Source organism: Struthio camelus, chromosome 2 (assembly GCF_040807025.1).
Source record: "Struthio camelus isolate bStrCam1 chromosome 2, bStrCam1.hap1, whole genome shotgun sequence".
Taxonomy (NCBI): Eukaryota; Metazoa; Chordata; class Aves; order Struthioniformes; family Struthionidae; genus Struthio; species Struthio camelus.
This window is the reverse complement of record NC_090943.1, coordinates 68,665,311-68,689,771: the sequence shown is the minus strand read 5'-3', so window position 1 is coordinate 68,689,771 and position 24,461 is coordinate 68,665,311. Positions and strand designations below refer to the sequence as shown.

General features: G+C 42.1%; 1 protein-coding gene across 3 annotated transcripts in view; it reads right to left on the bottom strand.

Annotated features, from left to right (window-relative positions):
* RPRD1A (regulation of nuclear pre-mRNA domain containing 1A) overlaps positions 1-7,029 on the bottom strand; it is a 44,018-nt gene extending 36,989 nt beyond the window's left edge. Inside the window, exon 1 of one of the 3 annotated variants that reach the window (XM_068936175.1) lies at positions 6,772-7,029. In XM_068936175.1, the coding sequence (XP_068792276.1) occupies positions 6,772-6,922 (151 nt within the window). In that variant the 5' untranslated portion in view covers positions 6,923-7,029. The remainder of the gene's footprint in view (positions 1-6,771) is intronic. The other 2 variants (XM_068936177.1, XM_068936176.1) reach the window with 2 other exon arrangements.
* Positions 7,030-24,461: the final 17,432 nt, after the last annotated feature.

The following is a 24,461-nucleotide window of genomic DNA, read 5'->3' as shown; positions in this document are numbered from 1 at the left end:
GACTGAACCACTTCAGCACTGCAAATCAGACAGAGCAAACTGGAAAAGTAGGTAAAATAGCAGAGTGGAGCGCTAAAAATATGTTCTTCTGTACCAATGCAGGCAGATATGCTCACACAATTATGCCATCTAAAAGCAGATATACAATGGCTCTGCTAACCTGGGTAAGCTCTGCAGGAAAGATAACAAGCAGTGACAAGGGTTGACAACAACTACAGTCAAAAAAAAGAGATCAGGTCATTAAGGGGGTTTCAGGATCAGTTTTGGAGTCTAACTAATCTCTGAGGTGCTGAGTAACAGATCAGAGACGTGAATCTGAAATTAAACTCAAAGATTCTACATGACAGAATTGTTAGGAAGTTAGCAGGATATAAATATCAATAACCAGTGACATGACTGGAATTCAAAAAGGAAAGGAAGGTATTATATGCATCTAACTGGAGCTTGAAACAAAAAGCCCTTTACTACTGTCCTCAGAAGTTAAACACCTGGTGAAACTTCTGCAATTTAAAATTAACTCAAAGAACAAAGGGTATCCTACAAGACTACAAATCCAATATTTAATGGATTAATATCACATGAAGCATACTGAATAAGCACTCACTCTTGAAGGCTCAACTTTGAATCACAGAACTGAAGTTCTCACCAAAAGACTAGGGCTGCAAAGAATTCTGAAGCCAAGGAACAAGAAACAGATGCAACAGAATACACCTGATTTGCAAGTATCAAAAAAATATTCAGCCTCCATCTCAGAAGAGAGACTCTGAAAGAGAGTTCCCTAAGAGTTTTTTTTTCCCCACAGCCACTCCATGCCTGCAGGCTTACACAACAAAATTGCATGCATAATACAGTATTTTGTTAGAATAAGCCCCTGTAAGACAATTCCTTTATGGGTACACAGCACTAAATGGTTTTAAAGAGGGGCTCGCCAGTTGTATTCTGAGAATGACTGATGCATTCCCATTATACTTTATTAACTAGTATTACTTAACTACTTAGTAGTAGTAAGCTTACTTGGTAAGTAACTATTTGAGTGTTGCATTTCATACACTTCAAATCTAGCTGAACCAGGATCATTTTCCTCAGTGCACACTTTCCAAGCCTTTACAAATTCTCCTTAAACTCCACTCAAAAGGCTTCTGTAAAATAATTAGAGTATGTGTCAATATTATCACAAAAGTTAAGCCTCACAAGGTACTTCAAAGCTGAAGTTGCCATAACCTAAGTACCAAAGAAAAAAATCCTACACTGCTCTAGAATAAAAATCCAAACTGTGGGACACGTTCTAAAATCAGTAGGGCATTTACGATAAATGAAGTACTAAAAGAGTTGCGTCCCTATCAACTATTTATTCCATAAATCAACTGCAAAATTCAGAAGCATGCAGTCCCATGGTCAACTTAAGCCACCGTTAATGCAGGCTGTTGCCTAAAGTGGTGATACTGTGCTCACAGAATCACAGAAAGGTTTAGGTTGGAAGGGACCTCTGGAGATCATCTAGTCCAACCTCCCTGCTCAAGCAGGGACCTCTAGAGCATATTGCCCAGGATCACATCCAGACGGCTTTTGAATATCTCCAGGGAAGGAGACTCCACTACCTCTCTGGGCAACCTGTGCCAGTGCTCTGTCACCCTCACAGTCAAGAAGTTTTTCCTCAGGTTTAGGTGGAACTGCCTGTGGTTCAGTTTCTGCCCATTGCCTCTTGTCCTGTCGCTGGGCACCACGGAGAAGAGATTGGCCTCATCCTCTTGACACTCCCCCTTCACACGTTGATCCCAATTTACACACATTGATCAGATCACCTCTCAGTCTTCTCTTCTCCAGACTGAACAGGCAGTTTTTCTTCATAGGAGAGATGCTCCAGTCCCCTCATCATCTTTGTAGCCCTCCACTGGACTCTATCCAGTAGCGCCATGTCTCTCTTGTACTGGGGAGCCCAGAATTGGACACAGCACTCCAGGTGAGGCCTCCCCAGGGCTGAGTAAAGGGGCAGGATCACCTCCCTCCACCTGCTGGCAACACTCTGCCTAATGCACCCCTTCTTGGCCACAAGGGCACATTGTTGGCTCATGGTTAACTTGTTGTCCACCAGCAACTCCCAGGTCCTTCTCGGCAGAGCTACTTTCCAACAGGTCAACCTGTACTGCTGCATGGGGTTATTTCTCCTGAGGTGCAGGAGCCTGCCCTTGCCTTTGTTGAACTTCAGGAGGTTCCTCTCCGCCCACCTCTCCAGCCTGCCCAGGTCCCTCTGAATGGCAGCACAGCCTTCTGGTGTGTCAGCCACTCCCCCCAGTTCAGTATCATCAGCACACTTGCTGAGGGTGCACTCTGTCCCTTCCTCCCGGTCATTGATGAATACATTGAACAAGACTGGACCCAGGACTGACCCCTGGGGGACACCGCTAGCCACAGGCCTCCAACTTGACTCTGCGCCATTCACCACAACCCTCTGAGCTCGGCCATCCTGCCAGTTCTCAATCCACCTCACCGTCCGCTCATCTAGCCCACACTTCCTGAGCTTACCTGTGAGGATGTGATGGAAGAGAGTGTCCAAAGCCTTGCTGAAGTCCAGGGAGACAACATCCACTGCTCTGCCCTCATCTACCCAGCCAGTCATTCCATCAGAGAAGGCTATCAGGTTGGTCAAGCATGATTTCCCTTTGGTGACTCCATGCGGACTACTCCTGATCACCTTCTTGTCCTCCCCATGCTTAGTGATGGCCTCCAGGAGGAGCTGTTCCATCACCTTTCCAGGGATGGAGGGGAGGCTGACAGGCCTGTGGTTTCCTGGCTCCTCCTTCTTGCCCTTTTGGAAGACTGGGGTGACACTGGCTTTCTTCCAGTCCTCAGGCACCTCTCCTGATCTCCAGGACCTTTCCAAGATGATGGAGAGAGGCCTAGCAATAACATCAGCCAGCTCCCTCAGCACTCGTGGGTGCGTCCCATTGGGACCCATGGATTTATGGATGTCAAGTTTGGACAAAAGATCTCGAACCTGATCCTCCTCCACCAAGGCAGAGTCTTCCTTTCTCCAGCCTTCCTCTCTTGTCCCCAGGGTCTGGGATTCCTGAGGACGGGCCTTAGCAGTGAAGACTGAAGCAAAGGCAGCATTCAATAACTCTGCCTTCTCTGTATCCTTTGTGACCAGGGCACCCGCCCCATTCAGCAGCGGGCCCACATTTTCCCTGGTCTTCCTTTTGCTATTGATGTATTTGAAGAAGCCCTTCTTGTTGTCCTTGACATCCCTTGCCAGATTGAATTCCAAATGGGCCTTGGCCTTCCTTGTCGCATCCCTGCATGCTCTGACAATGTCCCTGTATTCCTCCCAAGTGGCCTGCCCCCTTTTCCACATTCTGTGGACTTCCTTCTTCTGTTGGAGTTTTGCCAGGAGTTCCTTGCTCAATCTTCTTAATGCCAGCACCAGCTTTGTATCAAGAAACTCATGGTGTTAAAAGCTAATTATTGCTTTTGTTAGATTTTTCAGCTGCAGCACTACACAAGATAATGTCAGCAAACAAAGTCACAGAAACATTTAACCAACAGCAGAAGGGAGAAGCAGCTGTTTTGATGACAGTTTTGTTACACTTGTCATTTAAAGTTCAAGGCATTCCAAGAGATCAATGAACTAGAGATCAATGAACTACAGAATCAATTCTCCATTAATCATAGTAATAGACACTTGATACCCCGCATAACATGAAAGAAGCATACACTAAAACATGGAGTGATGCCTGACTGGCTTTGCACAGGTGCAAAAACAGGATTATTTAATAGCTCAGGCAGAACACCAGCTCTGCCACAGCTCCACACTAGTGGCATAGTTAATCCATATGTTTTTCATGAGCAAATATTCAAGGTCAATCATAAAAAAGGATGCCTCTACACTCAGTCTCTTGAGACATAGAGCATGCAACCCCTTACGATAATTTCTTCTACAGTCAGTAATTTGATGAAGACATCTTTTTTCAGCATACTGTTGTGAGGGTTACTAAGAGTCTCTTGACAATCCAGAGTAATCAGTACTTTTGCTAAACAGTCAATTCTAGAACACATCATACTAACTTTCCTCCAAGCTTTGACTGTTCCTAAGAACGATCCTATGTATGCTAAATGCCAGCATTTTAAAGAACTTCAGACAAAAGTGAAAGCAGTATTATAAAAACATAGATGTATGTATATCTGATTACTGAAGACATATCAACACTTAACAAATCATTAGCAACACCAGAATTTAGCAAGACAAATCCAGTGTTACATAACCCCTCTCAGTTACAGCAAAGGCATGAAAGTGTTGCCCATTCTAAGTTTGCATTTAAGTACAGGAACAACAAGTGAATCAATGAAAGCTCAACTATGGAACAATTGTAGGTGAAGGGGTGAAGATATGATGATTTGTACATATGCTGTAATATGGTATTAGAACACTGCCAATAATCCAAGTAAACAGGAGCAGACTACGATTTTAGTGTGCCCAATAACCTATATGTGCATTTGAAGTGCTGCCCCTCTTCACTTCTACTCCAGCATGATACAGACATTAACTATTCCAGAAGGCAAAGAATCAGAAACAAATCTTTAGGAGCAAAAGAACAATGATCTTAACTCTGTTTCATCAATAGCTAAAGTCACCTTAAGAAAAGTCTATGCAACCTGATCTAAACACAAAAAAGGGTCTTTTATCAAAATTGAAAGCATCCAGAAAAATTCAATCTCATACTATATTGTGTTCAACTCAGTCAGCTACGCAATGTTTTAGCCAAATCTTTCACAAGCCTGAAAGGGCGTAGGGTAGAAAGGTTTGGAGAAGGGGAGCAACAACAAAAAGGTGATACAACCAAAGGATATAAGATTTAGAAAGGCAAGGTTCAATTTTCAGTTCCAGGACAGTATTGCCTCAGTGAAAGCTGCGAGAAAGCAAAGCATACCCATCAGTTCTTGACAGAGGCTTTATCCTTGCCTCCCAATGCCCCCTCCAAATATTCAGCCCATGTTTCTAAAGTTTCATTTTTCCAGTTACTCATATTGGACAACAGGAAAATTATGCTAATGCTAAAGTTTAAGAGCTGAGCGTTGATGTTTTTGTTATGAACTAGTACTATGCATGTTATTCAAGACGACCAAATCACTGGCAGAGCACCAATCATTGAGAACACTGAAAATTTGAAGTTGTTTATTTTAGAAGACCCAGGAACATGAAGTGTTTCATATGCAGATGAAAGACCCATTCATTTGCTGTCAGAACAAGAAAATAAAAAAATCTTGCAACAACCATATAGTGAAATATTTTTATTTAGTCTTATGAGATAAGCCATCAAATCTACATTTTTTTAGATAATAAATTGAATTATTTGAAACTATGTATTAAAACATCCTGTAATGTGTCATTCCTTCTTCTAAAGGGGAAAAACACTCAGACTTGAAAGTTCAAAAGACAGCATTTCATACAAATATATTTTAAACAAAAATACAGTAGTCATGTGAATATCTACAGAGTTTATGAGAACCTGCTTCCATATTGCACTGTAAAGTTTTGTACTGTTTCATATTCAAGATTTTTGTTCTATGGTAGTTCAATCCTTTTTCTATGAAGTTATGTCCTCTAACCTAAGAGGTAATTATGATCCAGCCCTACACTCTTAGCATACCAAAACAAATACCATTTCTGCAGGTCATATTCTCCTGTTATTCGCTTGAAACTAAGGGAATGGCTTAGCTCCATTTTTCCTCTCCACTTGAAAACCTAGCCCTCTACTTTTGCCATTAAAGATTCAAGTATTATTGAGAGTAGAAAAGTTGCTATTGGAAGGCAATAACATTTTCTAGACCATGCTAGAGCTCTAGGAAGTAATTCTGGTTTTTTTTGTTTTTTTTTTTTAAATGAGTCAACTTAAGATCTAGTTACTTTCTAGGCAGGTCAGGTAAGGCTTCACAGGCCATCTCTGCCTTTCAGTGGCTGAACCACTTTCTACAGTTGCAAGTTCTTTCCTGTTAAAAGGACAGCCACACAAAAATCTAAGTCTGTGCATTCAGTAACATCAACTGAATACATCTAAAGAAACAAACTCATCCGTATTATGCTAACATCAGTATTAGTCCACTTGCAAAAACAGGAAGTAAATAACCCCTCTGGACATATTAATCACCCATCCCCTGAGGTATTCCCATCTTCAGCTGCTCCACGAGAATAACTGCTGGTATAAGTGGGCAAAGCCACCATGTCAGCCCACACAGACCCTTTCAAAGCTAACATTGTTGCAGACAACGAAAGATAACGCATAAAAACGGTTATGTTGTAAGTACCTTACCTATTACTATTATAACAAGAAGCCCTATACCCCGCGCTCGCTGCCTTCCTTCCCTTCTTTTGCCCCTTTTTTCCTTGCCGCTGTGGGGAGGGACAAGTCAACACGAAAAGCAGCATCCTCAGAAACATCTCTGGGAGGGAGGGAAGGAAGGAGGGAGAAAGAGGGGGACCGCGGGGGGGGGGGGGGGGAAGAGAAAGGAGAAACACCTCCCAACCCCAGAGTCATCAAGAAAGCAGGGTTTGTTACTTGTCTCGGTAGCTCCGCGGACGGCTGGCGGCCTCCCCCTCCCCGCCCCTTCGCCGTCTCGACAGACCAGGCCGACCTCCCCGGGCAGGCACAGCCCCGAGGGCGGCCCCCTCCCCCGCAGCCGGGCCAGGCGCCACCACCTCCATCCCCGCCGTCCCCGGCGAAGGCCCCACCCGGCACCGGCGGGCGGCCGAGGGCCCCGCGCCGGCGGCAGCCTCACCTTTGCGCAGCTCCCGCTCCCACACGCTGACGATGAGCGCCGAGTGTTTGCGGTGGTGGATGAGCCAGAGGCTCAGCGTCTGCACGCTCTGCTGCGAGTTGCTCAGCTCCGACAGCTTCCGCTCCAGCGCCGCCTCCGAGAAGGCCGACATACCGGGCCGCTGCCGCCGCCGCCGCCGCTGCTCGGCCTCGCCGCCGCCGCCAGCGCCCCCGCGGCCCGGCCGCGCTCAGTCGTCGACGACGCCGCCGCCGCTCCGCCCAGCGGGGGAGGAGCCCGGCGCTCCCCGGCCCTTCCCTTCCCGCTTCGCCGGCCGCCACTTCCGCGCGCCCCGGCAGCCCGCCGCGAACAAAATGGCGGCGGCCGCCGACCCTCCCGGAGGCCTGCCGGGCCGGGCCCCGCCCCTCCTCCTCCGCGCCTCACTTCCGGCCGAGGGGAGGGGAGGGGAGGGGAGTGCTGGGAGCGGTTCCCGCCTTTTGTGCGCGCGCTCTCGCGCGCGTGTCCCAGCGGCCCTCGCGCGTGCCCCAACCGCCCGACCGTTGGGGAGGGGTGACGGGAGGGGTGACGGGAGGGGGGGGGGGTTGGGCGTGGACGTGGACGGGCGGGCGACAGTGTGCCCCCGCAGCCACACCAGGGCGCGGGGCAGCTCGCTTAAGTCCTTCCCTCTGCCTTCTCTTGCCCTCGGCAACCTTTTTCTAAAAAAAAAAAAAACCTTTTCTTTCACTCTCTTTTTCTTTTTAAAATTCTTGGCTTTGACCCCACCCTGTGGCACAGTTCCATAATGATTCCATAATGATGGTTTATGTGCCGAAGCATTTCCTCTTCCTTGTTTCAAACCTGTTCCCTTAAAAGCTTTGATGGATGCCCGCTAGTTCTACTGTTGTGGGAACAGTGAATAAAAGTTGTTCCATGCCCAGGTTCTTGGTGGTGTTCATCGTTTTGGAGATTTCATATTGTGTCGTCTTCAGTATTTTCTTTTTCAAGCTGAAGAATCCAAATCTATTTAGTATTGTGCCTGGGTGGAAGATACTGTATGTTGCCGGGCATGTGTAGCTTTTCTAGTCTTAGTCTTTCTCTTTTAAAAATGTCTCACATCACATCTTATTTTAAATATCACTGAGTAACTGACACTGACTATGCACTTTAGGTCCTACAGATTCGTCCTGAATCCTTTCTCTGGGTAGTTAATCATTACAACTGCAGGCAATGTCACAGATATTGTTTTAATATTTCTATACAATTATATGTGTAAGAAAAATATGCTTATACTGTACTTGGGGGCATCCTGACAGTGGTTTAAGTATTCACCCTTAAAACAGTGTTCCTGTAACCCTATCCACATCCAGTTGCTTCTTACTGAAAAGCAACAAGCTAGTTGTGAAAAAATCTTTAAAATGTTTTTAAAACTAATTTTTTTCCATATTTCGTGTCTTACATTCAGAGAAGATGGCCCAGATGATTCTCATGAGCATTCTTTTCAGGGAATTTTCTTAATACTGGTTCTTTTTAAAGTATGAGTCATGTCAAACATAAAACCTTGGGGGTGTTATATATTTTCAGGTGAATTTTATTCACAAAATCGTCTGTTTCTGTCCGGCTTTGATGATTTTGGATGATTTCCGGCAGAAGAATTTAAGCAAAGAGCTGCACTAATCTTTGGGAAGTCTTGTTTTTTATAATTTCACTGCAATTTGGTAATCATGAATGAAAGAGAATGTGTAGTACCATGCTATTTTTGCTAGGTACAGCAGAGGACACTGTTGGCATTATATAGAACTGGCCACTGACGTAAAATTAAGATAGAGCTAACATAGATGCAAGCATTAGCAAAATTAAATATGAATAGCAATTTAGAAATTAACTTTCAAATAATATTTTCTGGAGGTGCACATTCTGAAGTTAATGGTGGAAAATGTTGTGTGCAACTATGGAAAAAGATATAGATTTATCTCACAATAGTGGATGAAAAAGGATCTGACAACTAACTGGGCAAACTTTAGAAGTTAAAGCAGAGAAGATAAGGAAAAATAACAAAGCGGGTCTAGAGAATGTTAGTAGTAATTGCAGTAATGCTTATTAGTGCTTCCTTTGCATCCTTCATCCCAGATTCTCGAAACATTTTATAAACAAGGATAAATCCTCTGAGATAGGTATTTTGTTTATTCTGCAAATAAATATATTTGAACGGCAAGAGGACTAAATGATTATTACGTGTTATACAGCAAAACTAGAATTTATAGCACATTTTAAATTTTTAATTGTAAAAGTTTACATCAATAATCTAATTCTAAAAGCTATGCTCATCCAGTCAGAGAATCAGAGTTTTCTATGAGACTTAATCAAAGTCAGCTGAATCTCAAACAACAAGTATTCACAATGGGATATTCGTTTGCTTTGGAGCTTTGAAAACCTCAGCTTTAATTCAGAGAAGCTTTAATTCAGAGAACAATTGGTGAATTATTCACAGAATCACAGATTAGCTGGCTTTGGAAGGGACCTCTGGAGATCATCTGATCCAACCCCCCCCCCTTCTCAAGCAAGGTCAGCTAGAGCAGGTTGCCTAGGACTGTGTCCGTTTGGGTTTTGGATATCTCCAACGATGGAGACTTTACAACCTCTGTGAGCAACCTGTTCCAATATTCAACCTCCCTCAAAGTAAAAATGTTTTTCCTTATGTTCAGACAGGACTTTCTGTCTTTCAGTGTGTTCCCATTGCCTTTTGTCCTGTTACTGGGCATCACTGAGAAGCATCTAGCCCTGTCTTCTTTGCACCCTTCTATCAGATGTTTATAAACATTTATGAGATTCCCCCTGAGTCTGATAAACATAATAATCTGATAAACATTTATCAGGCTTCTCCAGGCTCTTCTCCAGGCTAAACAGTCCCAGCTCTTTCACTTGCTTTTGAAAAATTCACCCAGCTCTGCAAGGGCAGAGTTATAAACAGATGTCACGTTTTCTTCCGCTCATTGCTGTATTCAAACCATAATAACATCTTTCCTCTAATTTGCTAAGAGCAAAATTATGCCCTGCTGCCTTTCTGTCTGATTCTGCACTTCTATCTGATCACCATGGGTTAGTGATAGTCCACTGTCTTCTCCAGTACCCAGAGAATTGACCCCATGTGAGTTCTAAGACAATGAATGTGATTAAATTGCGGAGTTGATGTTTTTGTAGAATATGGGCCCAGGAAGCTCTAGGTAGTTCAAAAATGTAGTTACATCTCAGATTGCACTAGCAGTCACCAAAAGGCTTTACAGCATCTATACACTGTATGTTCATGTTCTAGAAGCAGATTTTATGCTTCTCATTTCCTCTCACTGAAGGACATCCACATCAAATTGTTCTTAAATGCGGAATTTCACTCTAGTAACAACTGGAATTCCCTCTTACCTTGAGGGAATCTTAGGAAGTGTTTTAGCACTAGAAGGGCTGATCTGTCTCTAAAATAACAGTGCTTGTGGTGCATTGTGGAAAAAGTGAAAGCACCCTCCGCATACACCACCACCAGTCTGTGTCATTCTATTTTGTTTTTGTTTTTGCCAAATACCTAAGCATTTCTGTCATCTAGTGTTAGTTCAAAGAGAAGGCTTGGTTCTACCAAGATGACAAGGGCATGCAGTGTCTTGACTCTACTATAGGTCTGTCTCACAACTATGCCAAGCCACAAAACTATATATGTGCTCCTTCTCTGCCTGAGTCCTTCCACCTCATGATCAGAAGGTTGAACCCTGTTTCTTGGACTGCACAGCTCTCGGCAGAGCTTACTGAGTTTAGCTCCCTGTACTCTTGGAGCCATGATCAAAACAAAGCTGCTCCAAGACAAAAGCATGATTTTTTTATATCCAGAAATTATAAAGGTAGAGAAACAAAAGATAAGATAACACAGGCTTATGTATTTTCTCTGAAACTGGCAAGAAAGGGCAAAAGTTAAGAGAGCATAGTATTGAGAGGGATAAGGTAGATTGTCTATACCAACTCTGCATCTCTCGTCTTTCAGATAAGGCTTAAGGCATGGGCAAAGTAGGTGGTTTGCTTTGGTTAGTAGAGTGACCAGAACAGCAAAATGGGCATAGCTCCTCTACCTACAGTACTTATGCCAGTGTCACAAAAATGTGCCCTTGAGTGTGTTAGGGTACTGCTGGAGAAGCCGAGCAGCCCCTCCCAGGAGCAGCAGTAATCACTAGCACCAGCTCTCCCAGTCTCCTACCAGGAGGCATAACAAGTTCACTTCTGCAGGCCCTACATTCTTATTGGCTATCTGTCCCAGCTTTGTCTTTTTGCTTTCCCACTTCTTGCCCAAGGCAGGGATGGCTTGACATGCCTCATGCCTCTGGCGTTCAAATGTTACTCAAAATATTATTTTGCCTATGCTTAGGGCTGCTCTGTTCACCTTAGTTTACAGATTGTCTTTTAAATAATCAAAGCATCCTTGATCAAGATTTCATTCTTAGTACAACTTAGCTGTTCCAAATTGGTTTATGCAAAAAATTAGTTTTCTCTGAGTAGATTCAGGTATCTTCATTAAGCCTTGGTGAAACTTGTCATTATCTGCACTCCAGTGTTCACAAAGACAGCTTTAGTATGAAATAATTGCTAATGCTCTGCAGAACAGCACTCTTAACTACCAAATCCAAGAGGTATATGCCAACTTTAAAAGAGTAAATACCACCTGACTACTTCTTTGCTTTTCACAAAGCCTAAGTATGTTATTTCATGGTTTGCTGAACATGAACATGAATATCTCTTAGTTTCAGAGTCAATTTTAACTTTGATTGCTTCCTTCAGGGCACTCCACTGTGATATTCCCCCCCAAACAGCTGTCACTTTTATAAGTCACTTCTATAAGTCACTTCCTCTTGGAAACTGCCGAGAGCCATCTGCAGAACAACCAAACCAACTGATAGGCATTTTTGGCTTGGTTAGGTAATTCGACAGACCTCATATACCAGAAAGGTTCGAGTGGTAGTATAGGAGTCCCTATCCCTTATGAATGAGTTTACAGAGATGTCCACTGATAGGTTAACAACAAAGTTTAATAATGACCAGTAACAATAACAACAACAATATCTTGATAATAATATATAGTAACTGCAATGTACTAACTTATTTACAATTATATCCCCAAAGCTTCAATTCTAAAATAGATGTGATATAAAAGAGAAGCAATTTTACACACACACACATATATATATATATGTATGTCTACGAGCTCAGAGGATAGCAACCAAATACACATGTATTCCTCTTCTGGGTGGGATGTCACAAGGTGATGACACGGTGGGGGCGCTGCTGTTACCAGATGAGATGCTCGGGGGTTACACCAAGTGGTGTGGGAAGGTTGAGCAGACCGCACCGCCCCTGGAGTTGTGGCGCTGCTTCCAGGCCCAAATGCCTGTATCCTGAGCAGGCCACACCAGGCAGGGAGTGCCGCCACGTAGCATAAAGCTCTAGTATTAAAGCAGGCCACACCCAAAAAGGAGGAAGGGGTGGGTGTGCTGCTTCGCACTTCCGGATTCAACTCATGAGTCTCCACGGATTAATTACTGCTCAGTGGTCAGTAGCGATCAGGATTCCAAATACCTAACCCAGCGTCCCAGGTCAGGGTGGGTGCAGCGGGTCTATGGAGCCTGACTTCACCAATGTAGTTCCTCTGCCAGCTGTCCCGCAGCCTCTGGTGGAGCAGTCTTCAATCGAGGAATGCCCTCAGAATGGCTGCCTAGCATCTTCAGGCCTTGGTAAAGACCACTAGGTTTCTTCCTCCCCAATGCTCCAGTCTTCATGATTTCAGCTCTTACTCTAGGTCAGTTCTTCTATTCTGTGTTGCCGAAGAAAGAGCCCTTGATGTTAGGGCGCATGGTCCTTTTATAGGTAAGCCATGATGTGATTGCAGGCAACAAAATGCCACTATTGGTCAAATTTTACTCAGGCCCATGTTTCTATTGGTCCATTCTGGATCCTCCTTAGCATGGGGAAGAGTGTGGACCTGTTTGCAAACCAGCATCTGAGCCTGCCCTCTTTCTGGAATATTCTCTTTTGATTAACAGTCATAGGCCCCTAGAACACACGTTGCTCCCCACCAATGATTTTATAACATGGCGGGAAGCCCTGTAAAAAAAACCCATTAACAAACCCAGGGTCATATAAAGGACAATATGATTGACATAACATATAGAATACAAATAAAGCCTTTTTTTGTGGGTTTCAAACATAACTCTGAATCTAACAGTGGTCCTACTATGACAGAAACTCAGAGATATAATTGGGTGATTTATTTATCCTTAGGAATATTCTATGCTTCATTGAACTTATTTAGGAAGCCTTACTTTGCTTCAGGGCGTAGAGCAGTAAAACAATCTGTGTGTGTACTGGTTTACTAGATACTATTCATCAGCCATATGTGATCTGAGACGGTATAGACACAAATCCAACACTTCCCTCTTCTATGTGGTGAGTCCCTGTCATAGACTGAGTTCACCTCTTGGATCAGAGCAGACTAGAACTTGCTCTGTTTGGGGCTTGCTACTTTTGCCACTTTCTACCATTGTTTTGTAGCTTTTCTCAAATAATATCCTACCCCAGGAGCTTCAATAGTATTCAGAGATGCATGAAGTTTCTCTAGTCTTGTTTCCTGTGTGAGAATTTGTGTTAATCAGCATACCAGTTGCTGCCTGGATCTCAAAAATACAGCAGTTCTTTTTTTATTATTCCAAGTGTCCAGACTGTCCATGGTCTCTCACAAATCTCAGTGTAACAGTTTCTGAGGTTTTACACTTCGTATTTTTCCATTACAATATGCTTGTGTATCTAACGACCCCGTTCGCACATGCTCCTACTTGCATATCCAGTAAGAGCATGAAAATGGACAAACACAAAAAGAAGACCCTAATGATTCCTAACTGAGAGGTGGTAATGCATCTGGGTAATTTATTGACGAAGCCCAATTTTTACTGGCAATCAAGGGGCCATATCTCAGGCAAAAATTAAAAATAAGATTTTGAATTAGTGCTAAGGCCTGTAGGCAGAGAATAAAAGAAAGCTTAAATGAAAAGAAGAAGTCCATTGAAGTCACTTAAACAAGCAGCATACTGGAGCCGAAAAGCTAGGGGTGAATAGTGGCTCTTTTATATAAATTCCTACCACTAAGCACTTCACCCTTTAATGTAATTCATTAAAGGCAGAAATTATTTGCTGCTTACAAGATTAACAGCAACCACTTACTGAACTATGTATATATGACCCAGCAAATGGCTCCCATATTTACTGCAGAAAGATAGATTGCATAGTCTGGAAAATTCTCACTAGCATTTAGTCCTTTCTGTGGTTTCTGTGGCCTTCTGTGGTGGAGATGTAAGGATGCTTTTTTAAATTCTTCCTTTTTTCAGGCATTCAGCCAGAGTAGCTATGTACATCCGGCTTCTTCATCACTACACTTTGAAGTGAGGTCAGACTGTGTAAACATACACTATGATTAAAATATGGATGCAATCAAATCCCAGTTTTCCTTAGTAGAGGTAGTACTGTAACTAGGCAAGAAAGCATTCCAAGATATGTATTAACTCAGGTGTGCAGAAGAGCATGAAACATTAAGCTGAGTAATTTTAAACATCTGAGCAATATATTAATGGGTCATTAATATGTGCCACAGAGTGTATGTAGCTCTTAGTCCTAGCATAAAAGTAATAAAGCACATTCCTAACAATAAATAATGTTATCTTTGCAATGAAAAGGAAAATTGTAATGGATTGATATACTATGTGGAGTACCTTCTCTGAAATTTTGGAAAATGCAAATTTAAATTTGACTTTAAATCAAATTAAGTGCACTGATTCACCTTTGTGATACAACAGAGGACACTATGTCCCGGAGACCATCAACCTCTAGGAAGGAAGTGCTGTATTTTTTTATTGTATACTCACCTCACTACTTTGGAGATGATGGCTGCCAGAATACTGACATGAGCATAGCCCCAAGATTGAGGGACACGCTTATTCACCTTTACTCAGTATTCATTAAACCACATTTGGAATACTGCATCCAGTTTTTGTCTCTCCTAGTATGGGAAAAATGTTTGTAGACTTAAGCAAGTCTAGCAGAAGGCCACCAAGATAGCAAGAGGGTTGGAGCACGTGACCTGTGAAGAGAGACTGAGGGAAGTGGGATTATTTAGCTTGGAGAAGTGAAGGCTTTGAGGTGACCTAATAACACCTTCTCAGTAGCTACGAGGAGGTGGCTGAGAAAGTAAAGCCAGGCTCTTTACAGATGTACGTGATGAGGGGATGACAGACAATAGTCACAAAATAAACAGGGGAGGTTCCAACCTCATGTAAAGAAAAGCTTTTTCACCACAGGGGAAGTCAGGCAGTGGAACAGATTTCCCGGAGAGGTTGTGCAGTCTCCCTCGTTAGAGCTTTTCAAGACTTGAGTGGATAAAGCCCTGGGCAGTCTTGTCGGACCTCATAGGTGATCCTGCTTTGACCAGGAGGTTGGACTAGAGATCTTCAGAAGTCCTTTCAACCTGAATCATTCTGTGCTTCTCTGATGGAGTAGTGCTCTGCACTATGTCTATATACTATACTATTCACATTTGCTGAGCCAAATAATACGAGTACAAGTACAAATCCATGTTGTAGGTTTAAGTTGATATGGCTTGTGCCAGTTGCATCCACATGGCACAGTAGGTTATCCAGCTCTGCAGCATTACTCTCCTGTTGCACAGAGCACCTCAGACGAATTTGTGAATCATTGTCATCTTTCACTACTCACTGTAAATGAGGTCTTGTCTGTCTTAGCTGGTTCCACAGCATGCAGCCTGCTAATAAGGCCAATGATGCTTTGAACAGTAGGTAGGAGGCCCACCTGAGAACCAGCTGCATCCTCTGTAATAGATAAAGCTGTATTAGCTGGCAGAGAGCAAAGCAGTTTTTCCAGGCTCCACTTCACTCTTCACACCAAGGAGAGAAGAGAGACAAGTAGCACCTGGTCTTCCACATTGAACCAACAAGTCATGGTACAGAAATTTAAGAGGAAAGGGATGCCTGTAACAAACCTTGCTGTGAGCTGGCAGCCACTTTGTAATTGTAGCAGGCAATCATGAGGACTCTGATTCTATTGTCCAAGAGGGTATTTGCGGCTTTCTGGAGTTGCTTAACCATAAACTCTACTGATCAATAAGCAGACAGAGTAGGTGGGGTGGAAAAGTTGACTGTCAGGATTATTATTACACAGGTGTGTAGAACCATCAGTCACATCTTCTACATGCTAGTCTTCAGTTATGTTGTCAAAAACATCAATGACTTCCGTAGCCACAGCTTCCCCAAATGTGTGGGTGTTCATAGATACAATGCCTGTATTTTCTGATGCCCCCTAGCTCTCCTCTCTCCTTCACACTGAGCATACCTGAGTATGGCCAGAGCAGTGAGTACCTATTTCAAAGGCATGTTTATTTGTTGGCCCCCAAAATGTCTTTCTGAGCCTGCTTTTTGGGCAAAGGACAATAAATGAAAAGAGGGTATGTAAAGAGGAAGCTGGTGAAGATGATGGGGTTCTTATGTTGCTCTTGTGACGTCTTCAGGAACACGACTTACAAATGCAACAGTTTTGCCAATAGTTGTTAGTGACGTGGTCTTCTGCTGTATTTGTTTTGTGTGGCATCATTTTGTCATATCTGACTCAAAACATTGAGATGACGGGAGCCAAACAGTCGTGTGCAGGGATCAGCTAAGAATGCCATTGAAAGTCTGTGTTTCTTGAGGCCTCCGTTATCTATTAAGTGGTAACCACACATGCTGTCATTGTCTGGCAGTGGTCAAGGCCATTATATGCTTTGCCACTGTGACTCTCCCATCCTCTCATGACTGGCCACAGCTGCTGCCCACTCACAATACATGTTCCTCATGTCTACTGAAGTGCGATTCCTCCTTTTTGGGGGAAATGGTGAGCAGGAGGAGGAAACATTTGGACCAAGGGAAAGATAGGAGGGTGCTGTAGCAATTCTGGGAGACTGTGGCTGCCCAGGGGCATTGAGGACATAGTCCCTCTTCTGGCTGCCAGAACCAGAATGCTGTGTCATATCTTCACCTGTGACTTTTTGTCCCTGACCAATAGACTTTCCAAACCAAAACAGTTGTTGGAGATTGGCTCTTGTCCTATACAAGAAAATCTGCCTGGTCCTGGACAATCCTCCAGGCCAAAAGTGGGCTGCTCTCATTGCTTTTGTTTTAACCTAAGAGGAGGTCTGTTCCCTGCTGTTGTTACATTTTTAAGCCAAGTAATGAGGTCTGGATCTGAGGCTTTCCCTAGTGTTACCCAGCTCCGTGGGGAGTCATGAACTCAGTCTGCACAGCCGGTATAGTGATACAAGGGTTAACTAAGAAATGAAAAGTACTGTTTCACAGCTCATTTTGTAGGGAGACACTGAAGGCAAGTCGGCACGGGGGCCAGTGTGAGGGAATGGAGGCTCAAGGCCTACCCAAAGGTCTTTGGAGTACTATAAGCAGGGCAGCTGAAGCCAGGCCTGGCTCAGTTACATCTGTATTGCCTATGAGAGCAGGACATGCACGTGAGCCAGCTGCTTCCACCCAAGTCCAAGATTACCCACCTGAGGAGCCAGCTAGTAGCACCCCAAAAGCCATCTGAGTGCACATCAATATGTAGCATGCACGGACAATCAGGAGATCTGGCCTTAATGAGAAGTGAATGATTTAGCCTGACAGCACAGACATAGCTACAGGAATATTTCTGAGGTAATATAATGTCAATGCCTTCCACTTGACAGGCCACATTCCAAAGTTCCATGTACTTTATGAAGCAGAGAATTAATGCACATATTTTTATTGTCAAGATCTCTGCTTTCTGTGTTACGCTATCAAGAACCTTCAAATTACTGAGTCTGTACCTTAGCATAAACACTGATGCATTTTTTGTTGCAGTGCTAATGTAGCAGTATTTTTCTTGGCAACTAGGTGTCACTAGTGGTTTAGAAATGGCAGATACAGTTTCATTCCTATGTTCTTTTTGCTACAACTCTTTTACAGCCTGTCAAGCTTCTTCCTGTGCACCTCTGAAGAGAGTGTGGAGCTGCCCTTTCTGTAGCTGAAGAGTGAAATGGAAGGCTGAAATTAGATCCTCCTTTAGCCTTCTCTTTTTCAAACTAAGCAAACTCAGTTCCCTCACATCTCTCTGTATAGTCCCATAACTATCTTGGTGTCCCAACACAGGACTTTCCGTTTGTTGTTCTCTCTCTGTACTGAGGACCCCAAAGCCGGACCCAGTCCTCTAGGCATGATCTTATAAGTGCCAAGCCAAGGGCAAGTATCACTTATTTTGACTTGCTTGTAGTGCAATAATACTGCCCAGTATGGGGTTGTCCTCCATTATCACATGGGTGTACTGTGAATGGGTTTTCCACTTTCTGCCATCAGGACCTCCAAGTGCTTTTCTTCTGGTTGAGCTGCTGCTCAACCAGTTTGTCTCCAGCCTGTACGGATGCATTGGCTTATTCCACAACAGATTCAGGGCTTTGCATTTTTCCCTCCTGAACTTCATGAGGTTTCTGGCAGCCTGTTTCTTCAGCCTCTTGAAATATCCTCTGCAATGGCTGCAAGCCTGTTTTCTGAAATCTGAAGTGTACTGAGGATAACCACACAATAGACATAGAAAACGATAGACAATTGTTCTGATTTGACATCCCCTGTGTCCATATGATAAGCACCTAATTTTATTGCATAATATCTCTGAAAATCCAATGCACAACTGCCCCATGTCCTCATTTAATGCATCTGTCTTTGCTATCTGCTATCATGGCATTTAGTCCTTACCATTCCCTGCCTGTCTGCTGTACACTTGCTTAGCTGCAAAAATGGAGCTCAGGAGGGTTGCTAGCGGTTCTTAAGGGTTATCACCCATTCAACATGAAAAATCCTAGAAAGCAGATGCTTTTCTCTACCCTCAATCTTTGATCTTTTGCTTTACAGCTGAAAATTTACTAGCCTCTGACCAATTTGCTGCTTGGAGTGGGAATCATTCAGGCACCGAGATATGACTTCTGGGTATATTTACACCATAATACATAGGAATTAGATTAACAACATGGAAATGCTGGAAGTTTTATAGGTCTCTGTTATATTCCGATGCATGTGCAAACACTTGCAGTCTTAGTATACTTTGAGAGTTGGTAAACCCTCAGATTTAGCATCAAGAAGCCACTAGGCCTATGGAAGAATGAGGAAGGTCTGAATTGTAAGTGAAATTTTAATCCATTCTTTGCATGGCAAGGCCTGACTGAGATTTGGGTTCCTTCTCTTTCTCCTCAGGCCTTTTTGGTCCTTTTTTTTTTTTTTTTTTTTTTTTAGTAGGCAAATGTATGCTTTAACTTAATATTTCTGGGCCTTTGTAGTTCTAACTTCTCCAGAAATGATCTTAAGATTTAAAGTGCAAAAGAAGTAGTTGAGAAGGGTTTACTGGGCAAAACAAAGCACTACAATCTGAGTTTATTGTGTAGAGCAGAGGTGATTTTCATCTTTTTTATAATGGTTTCAGTCAAAGGACAGCATCAGCTACCTCAGTAAAACACCATCAGTGTATTAGCATGCCTACATGAGTTTTTGGACTTTCACAAGCTTGTATAGCCCAAGTCTCTGCCACTGATCATTGTGAAGTTGATCACTGGCAAGTGTACACCGTAAAAGCATATCCTTGCCCACTAGATGTAAGAAAAAAAATGGAATTCAACCTTCCTTGCTAGAGCTTTTCCTACACTCAAGATTATATTTCAAATCTAGTTGTGGATAGGCATGTAAACAATAGGTAGGTAAACAATACAGGGACCTCCACCCTAAGGTCCTGCTTTTGCTTCTGTTGAAGCCAGTACCTTCCAAGGGAGCGGGAATAAGCTTTTCAAATGAACCCTTACAGATTTGAGCAATTGCATTTTCTATTTTGCACTTACATTTTGCATAATCCAAAAAATACTTTCCAAAGAATCAATTACACACACAGAACCAACAGTCACTGATCTTTTATATTTACATTTGGTCTTGATTACAAACTAAAACATGTTTGTAACAGTATGTATGTAAACAGTATGTATATACTAGAGTACATAAATATTTTCACAGTATCATTGCTAGCAATATGTTATTTCTGATTTGGTATAAAAAATCCACTTAGCTCTATATTCTCTGTTTTGGCTATAGAATTTATTTGATACAGTACTCAAAGACATAAGGAATAGTTGTCAACATGCCACTAATTATATTACTGACACAGAATGGATTTTAACCATTAATTTTGAAATTAAAAGTGACATGAAGCTACCTGCTAATGAGCAGATTTCTGGAAAAAATGGAGCATGAAACAAGCAAAAACGTTGCACAGAAGTCAGAGCTGGTATCATCTTAAAAGTGAAAAGAGAGAGAATTGCAAGCTGGGCAAAACAAGATTATATCTTGCAATAGTTTTCCCAGCTGATCAGAATAAAATCTGCTTTCCTATTAGGCTTTCAACAGTACCCAGAATAAATCTTCCCATTTCGACTGTTAATTGATTAATGAGTGCTTTTGGGGAGGGGGTGGCAAATGAGAGATTCTGGTGGCACATCTCAGATAGATGCTTTGTGCAGCCAGATGCTAATCAGGTAGAATCTCTGCTTGCCGCTCTGAGGTACCATTTGTAAAGTAAGATGTGTCTCTTGGATTTTGTTTTCATTAGGGAGTGCTGGATGGAAAGTTCATCTCTGCAATAAGACTGGTTGCTATTTCACTATGTTCTGCCAATACTGTTTCATAGATTGTAAATTCTGCCTTTTTATCAATTGTTTACTTTTTCATTAAGAAATGTGTAAATGTATTTCTACATTGTTAGAGGAAAAACAACATAAAAGAAAAAGGCAGCTGCTTTATTTCGCACAGAAGAATATAAGATACCAAAGAGCCTGAGATGAAATCAATCCCAAACCGTAGCTATCTTCACCAGTAAATTCCCGACTATATCACAGCCTTCTGTCACAAAGCTTAGGTTGATCTTGCAGCTTGCCTGGAAAGTCAATCCTGAATGCTAGTTCAGTCCAAGAGGAAAGCAGGTGCCAAAACAAAACATCCACTTCGGAAAAGCAGAGAAGCAAGCAGCTCTCGCTGACTGTAGTGAAAGAAACCACCTTTGCTGCTTGCGGCTAGCTGCAGGTGCAGCTTCACTGGGGTTACAGCCTTCCCGTTAATACCATCCGCTGAGAGAAGCATTAGGTCACACATTCCAGTGGAGCTGTACTGTCATTTTGTTTCCTCCTTCCCATTCCAGCTGTATGTAGCCCTAGTGGCAGAATGACATGAGGTCACTTCTGTGAGCAGACTTCAGAGACTCACTTCATCTTTGTGTCTTGTGCATTGCAGTGCAAAATTATGCTGTAAGAAAAGGAAAAGCTACTTTAGAGAAAAGCTCTGTGGGCAAAGCATTGGAGCAGGGAACTGCAAAACAATCTTTGGGTAAAGAAAACCAAGCACTACCAAGCCAACTTCTTCTGAAGGCCGTGGATTCAAAAGGGATGTTTTTCTTTATTTTTCACAGAAATTGTAAGAGCTGAAGATACACAGTGAATAAGTATTCAGTTAAAAATCTACGTTATGCTTCTGACTAACTATTCTACATCTAGATTGTTTCCAAAATATTTTAGGGCTTTCTGTGTTAAACTTCTTTACTGGAATTGTGCTTACTGTGGTCAGAACTCTAAGAGCTAAGCTAGTGGCATGCAAAAATGGCTCCCAATTTGAGGGATGAGTGATGCACAGCAATTTATCCCTCAGAAATGAACCACTCAGATACCTTGAAATCACAGCAAGAAAGCTATGCTGACAAAGAACATGGCAGGAAAGAATGACAAAGTTCTTTTTCTGCTATGAACACCAACTGTCAACAAACTTGGTGGCATATGATTGCAAAAGATGAGGAAAGATGCAAGATTTGTTGATGTTTCTATATTTTGGGAAGGGTGAACGTAAATGTAACACTAAGCACATTTATATGCTTTTTCCCAGCCCTAGGGCAGCAAGGTAGACCTTGACTCTACTGAACACTGTAGCATGGTTGTTCTGATCTGATACCAGGGGAGTAGTTCTACTGGCTAGGGATCAGGAGAGCACTTCAGGTTCTGCCCTGCCGCTTCTGGCGTTAGAAGTGCTCCAGAAGAAAATTGCTATTACCAGAGTCAATTTTTCACCAGCTGGACGAGAGCCTCCTTAGACAGGACAAGTCTGAAGTTCACACTTCTTTCGCTTCTCTCCTCCTCAAGCTATTTAGGTTGCACAGTTGGCTACAACATGGTATGTAGTCTTTGTTCCAGGCTGACCCTTTTCCTCCACTGTATCTGCAGCCATTTCGCTCAGAGTTACTTGGGTTTTTTTTCCCCAGAGCAAGTGTCACTGTTCAGTTCACTCTAGTTTAGATAAAAGGCTTACCAGGAATTTTAATAGAAAATGATTTTTAGAAAAACAGACTCACGCCATATGCCAAGAGAACAATTAAGGAATCATTGTTAGATTGCAGCTGAATTTGATGCTGTGAACATGGAATGCATTTTCTTTTGCATGTCTGTAGAACATCATTAATCACTGTGCTTCTGGCTCCCAGGGTCCTGTTCTTGTCATGTTCCTCCTCTGCCTCTTCTAAACAATGTTTACTAACAATTAGCCATACTGTGAGAGGTTTAAAGGCCTCAGCTGAGATCAGGACCCTGTCAAGCTGCACAGACTTTCATCATCTTCTTTTTTGACCATCTCTGTCTGCCCTCTTTTTCTCTGTCAACATCTAACTAAGTCATGATTTAGGCCTTTCTCTTTCTGCTACAGTTAGAATTTTCCACTATGACTTTTCCCTGCCATCAGTACTAAGTCCTTTTTCTTCTCCACTGTAACTTTGTTCAAGTTTCTAAGAAGAAACCACCCTATTTCCTTGCCTTATACTAGCTTTTGCCTGTTTATAAATTTTTAGAAAAATTTCAGATTGTCAAAGATATAAAGCAAACCAAAAGTAAAAAACAAACATGGAAGAAAGAATGAGAAATATTCTTTTTTCTACAGACAGTAGCAAAAAGGAAAAATGAGGGAAGGAAGAAAAATAAACCTGCCTCCAAAAGTTGATTTTAAGAAATATCTTCAACTACAAATTGACATACAATGATGTATAAAAATGTATAATAAAACAGAAATATATAAAGAACACTGTTAAGCAGTTTTAGAAATAGTTATATTCTAGCAACAAATAGAGAATACATTCTCTTTATTAAAATCTTGTGTACAAATACAATTACAGTGAAAAAAATATTTCCTTCCTTTGTCTGAAGCTACATCCTTGCATTTGATGGATTTTTCTTCCTTGGATTTTTCTAATGGCTTTCTAAATCCAGTTTTACTTTGAACTCACAATTATGAATGGGTTCCACAGTTTGATTTTAGTCTGTAGAAAAGTGCTTCCTTCTGTTCAAGCTGCTGATAATTGCAATTAATGCCCCCTATTTCTTGTACTGTAGGAAACCATAAATAATCATTTCCTACTCATTTTCTCAGTTTCCATTGCCACTTAAAGACTTCCGTCATCACCACTCTGTCGTCTCCTTTCCAGGCTAGCAAATCATGGCCTATATATACCTGGTACAGCAATTTTCATCATAAACACTAAAATGATATTAAACCTTTGTAACCTAAGTAACTCACACTGCACAAACTACTTGCAAGCCTAATTCCAAACTCATTTACACTTGAGACCCTAAGTTATTTGAAAGTCACTCCCTTTAACAACAGAAATTATTTAACTGCTCAGAACATGATCTCCTTTGTTTAAATAATTGCTAATGCCAACACAGTCCAGGCCTTGTTGCTCATTCTCTAACAATAACATTATTTGAGCTACTCTCACTTGCTTCTGTGTTGCTACTGCTAGTGCTCGAGGTTGGTGTGAGGTTCACCGGAAGATATATTTGCCAGCTTGAAACCTGAAGACACAGTGTGTGCTCTACTATTATTCCAGACCAACAGATTTGAAAGATTATTCTATCCTCAACCCTAAAACTTTACATATCTTAGTGGCTAAGATGTGTGATGCAAAGAGCTTTTGTCTGATTATGATCACTAAGGATACCATTTTACTTTTGGTAAACAAATTCTGTATTGGCTTTCAGTTGAATAAGTATCATTTAGTAACAATGATGTGTTGAGTAATCATTCTCCTAAATATCCATAGCTGATTTTTTCTCTAGAAAAAGAACAAAGGAAAAACATCACATTTGTAAATGAACAAGGAAAAAAAAAGTAACATACCTTTAAAATTCTGGCTGCTTTAAATTAACTACTGTGTTTTGACTGGGAGAGGGAAATCTCTTCCTCTCTCATTCACAGGGCACAACACTCGTCTGTGCTGTTGTGGTCAAAATAGTCTATTATTTGCCTATGTGCAATTTCCATTGATCTCAGTAAGACTACATGGAAGTGAAAGAGAGATATCTTTCTTTTTTTGGAAATTTGCTGTTGTATGCACTATTTTCATTTAGCACATCCCCAAGTCCCATCTTTGTCAATGGCAAATCTATGCACAGGGTAATTGCAAAAGGCCTGCTACTGGACTGGACTGACTCTGCTCACATATGATTTTGCCTTTACCCGTATAGAAGGTTGAGTGCCATACCTACTAAGATTACTTAGTTGAAT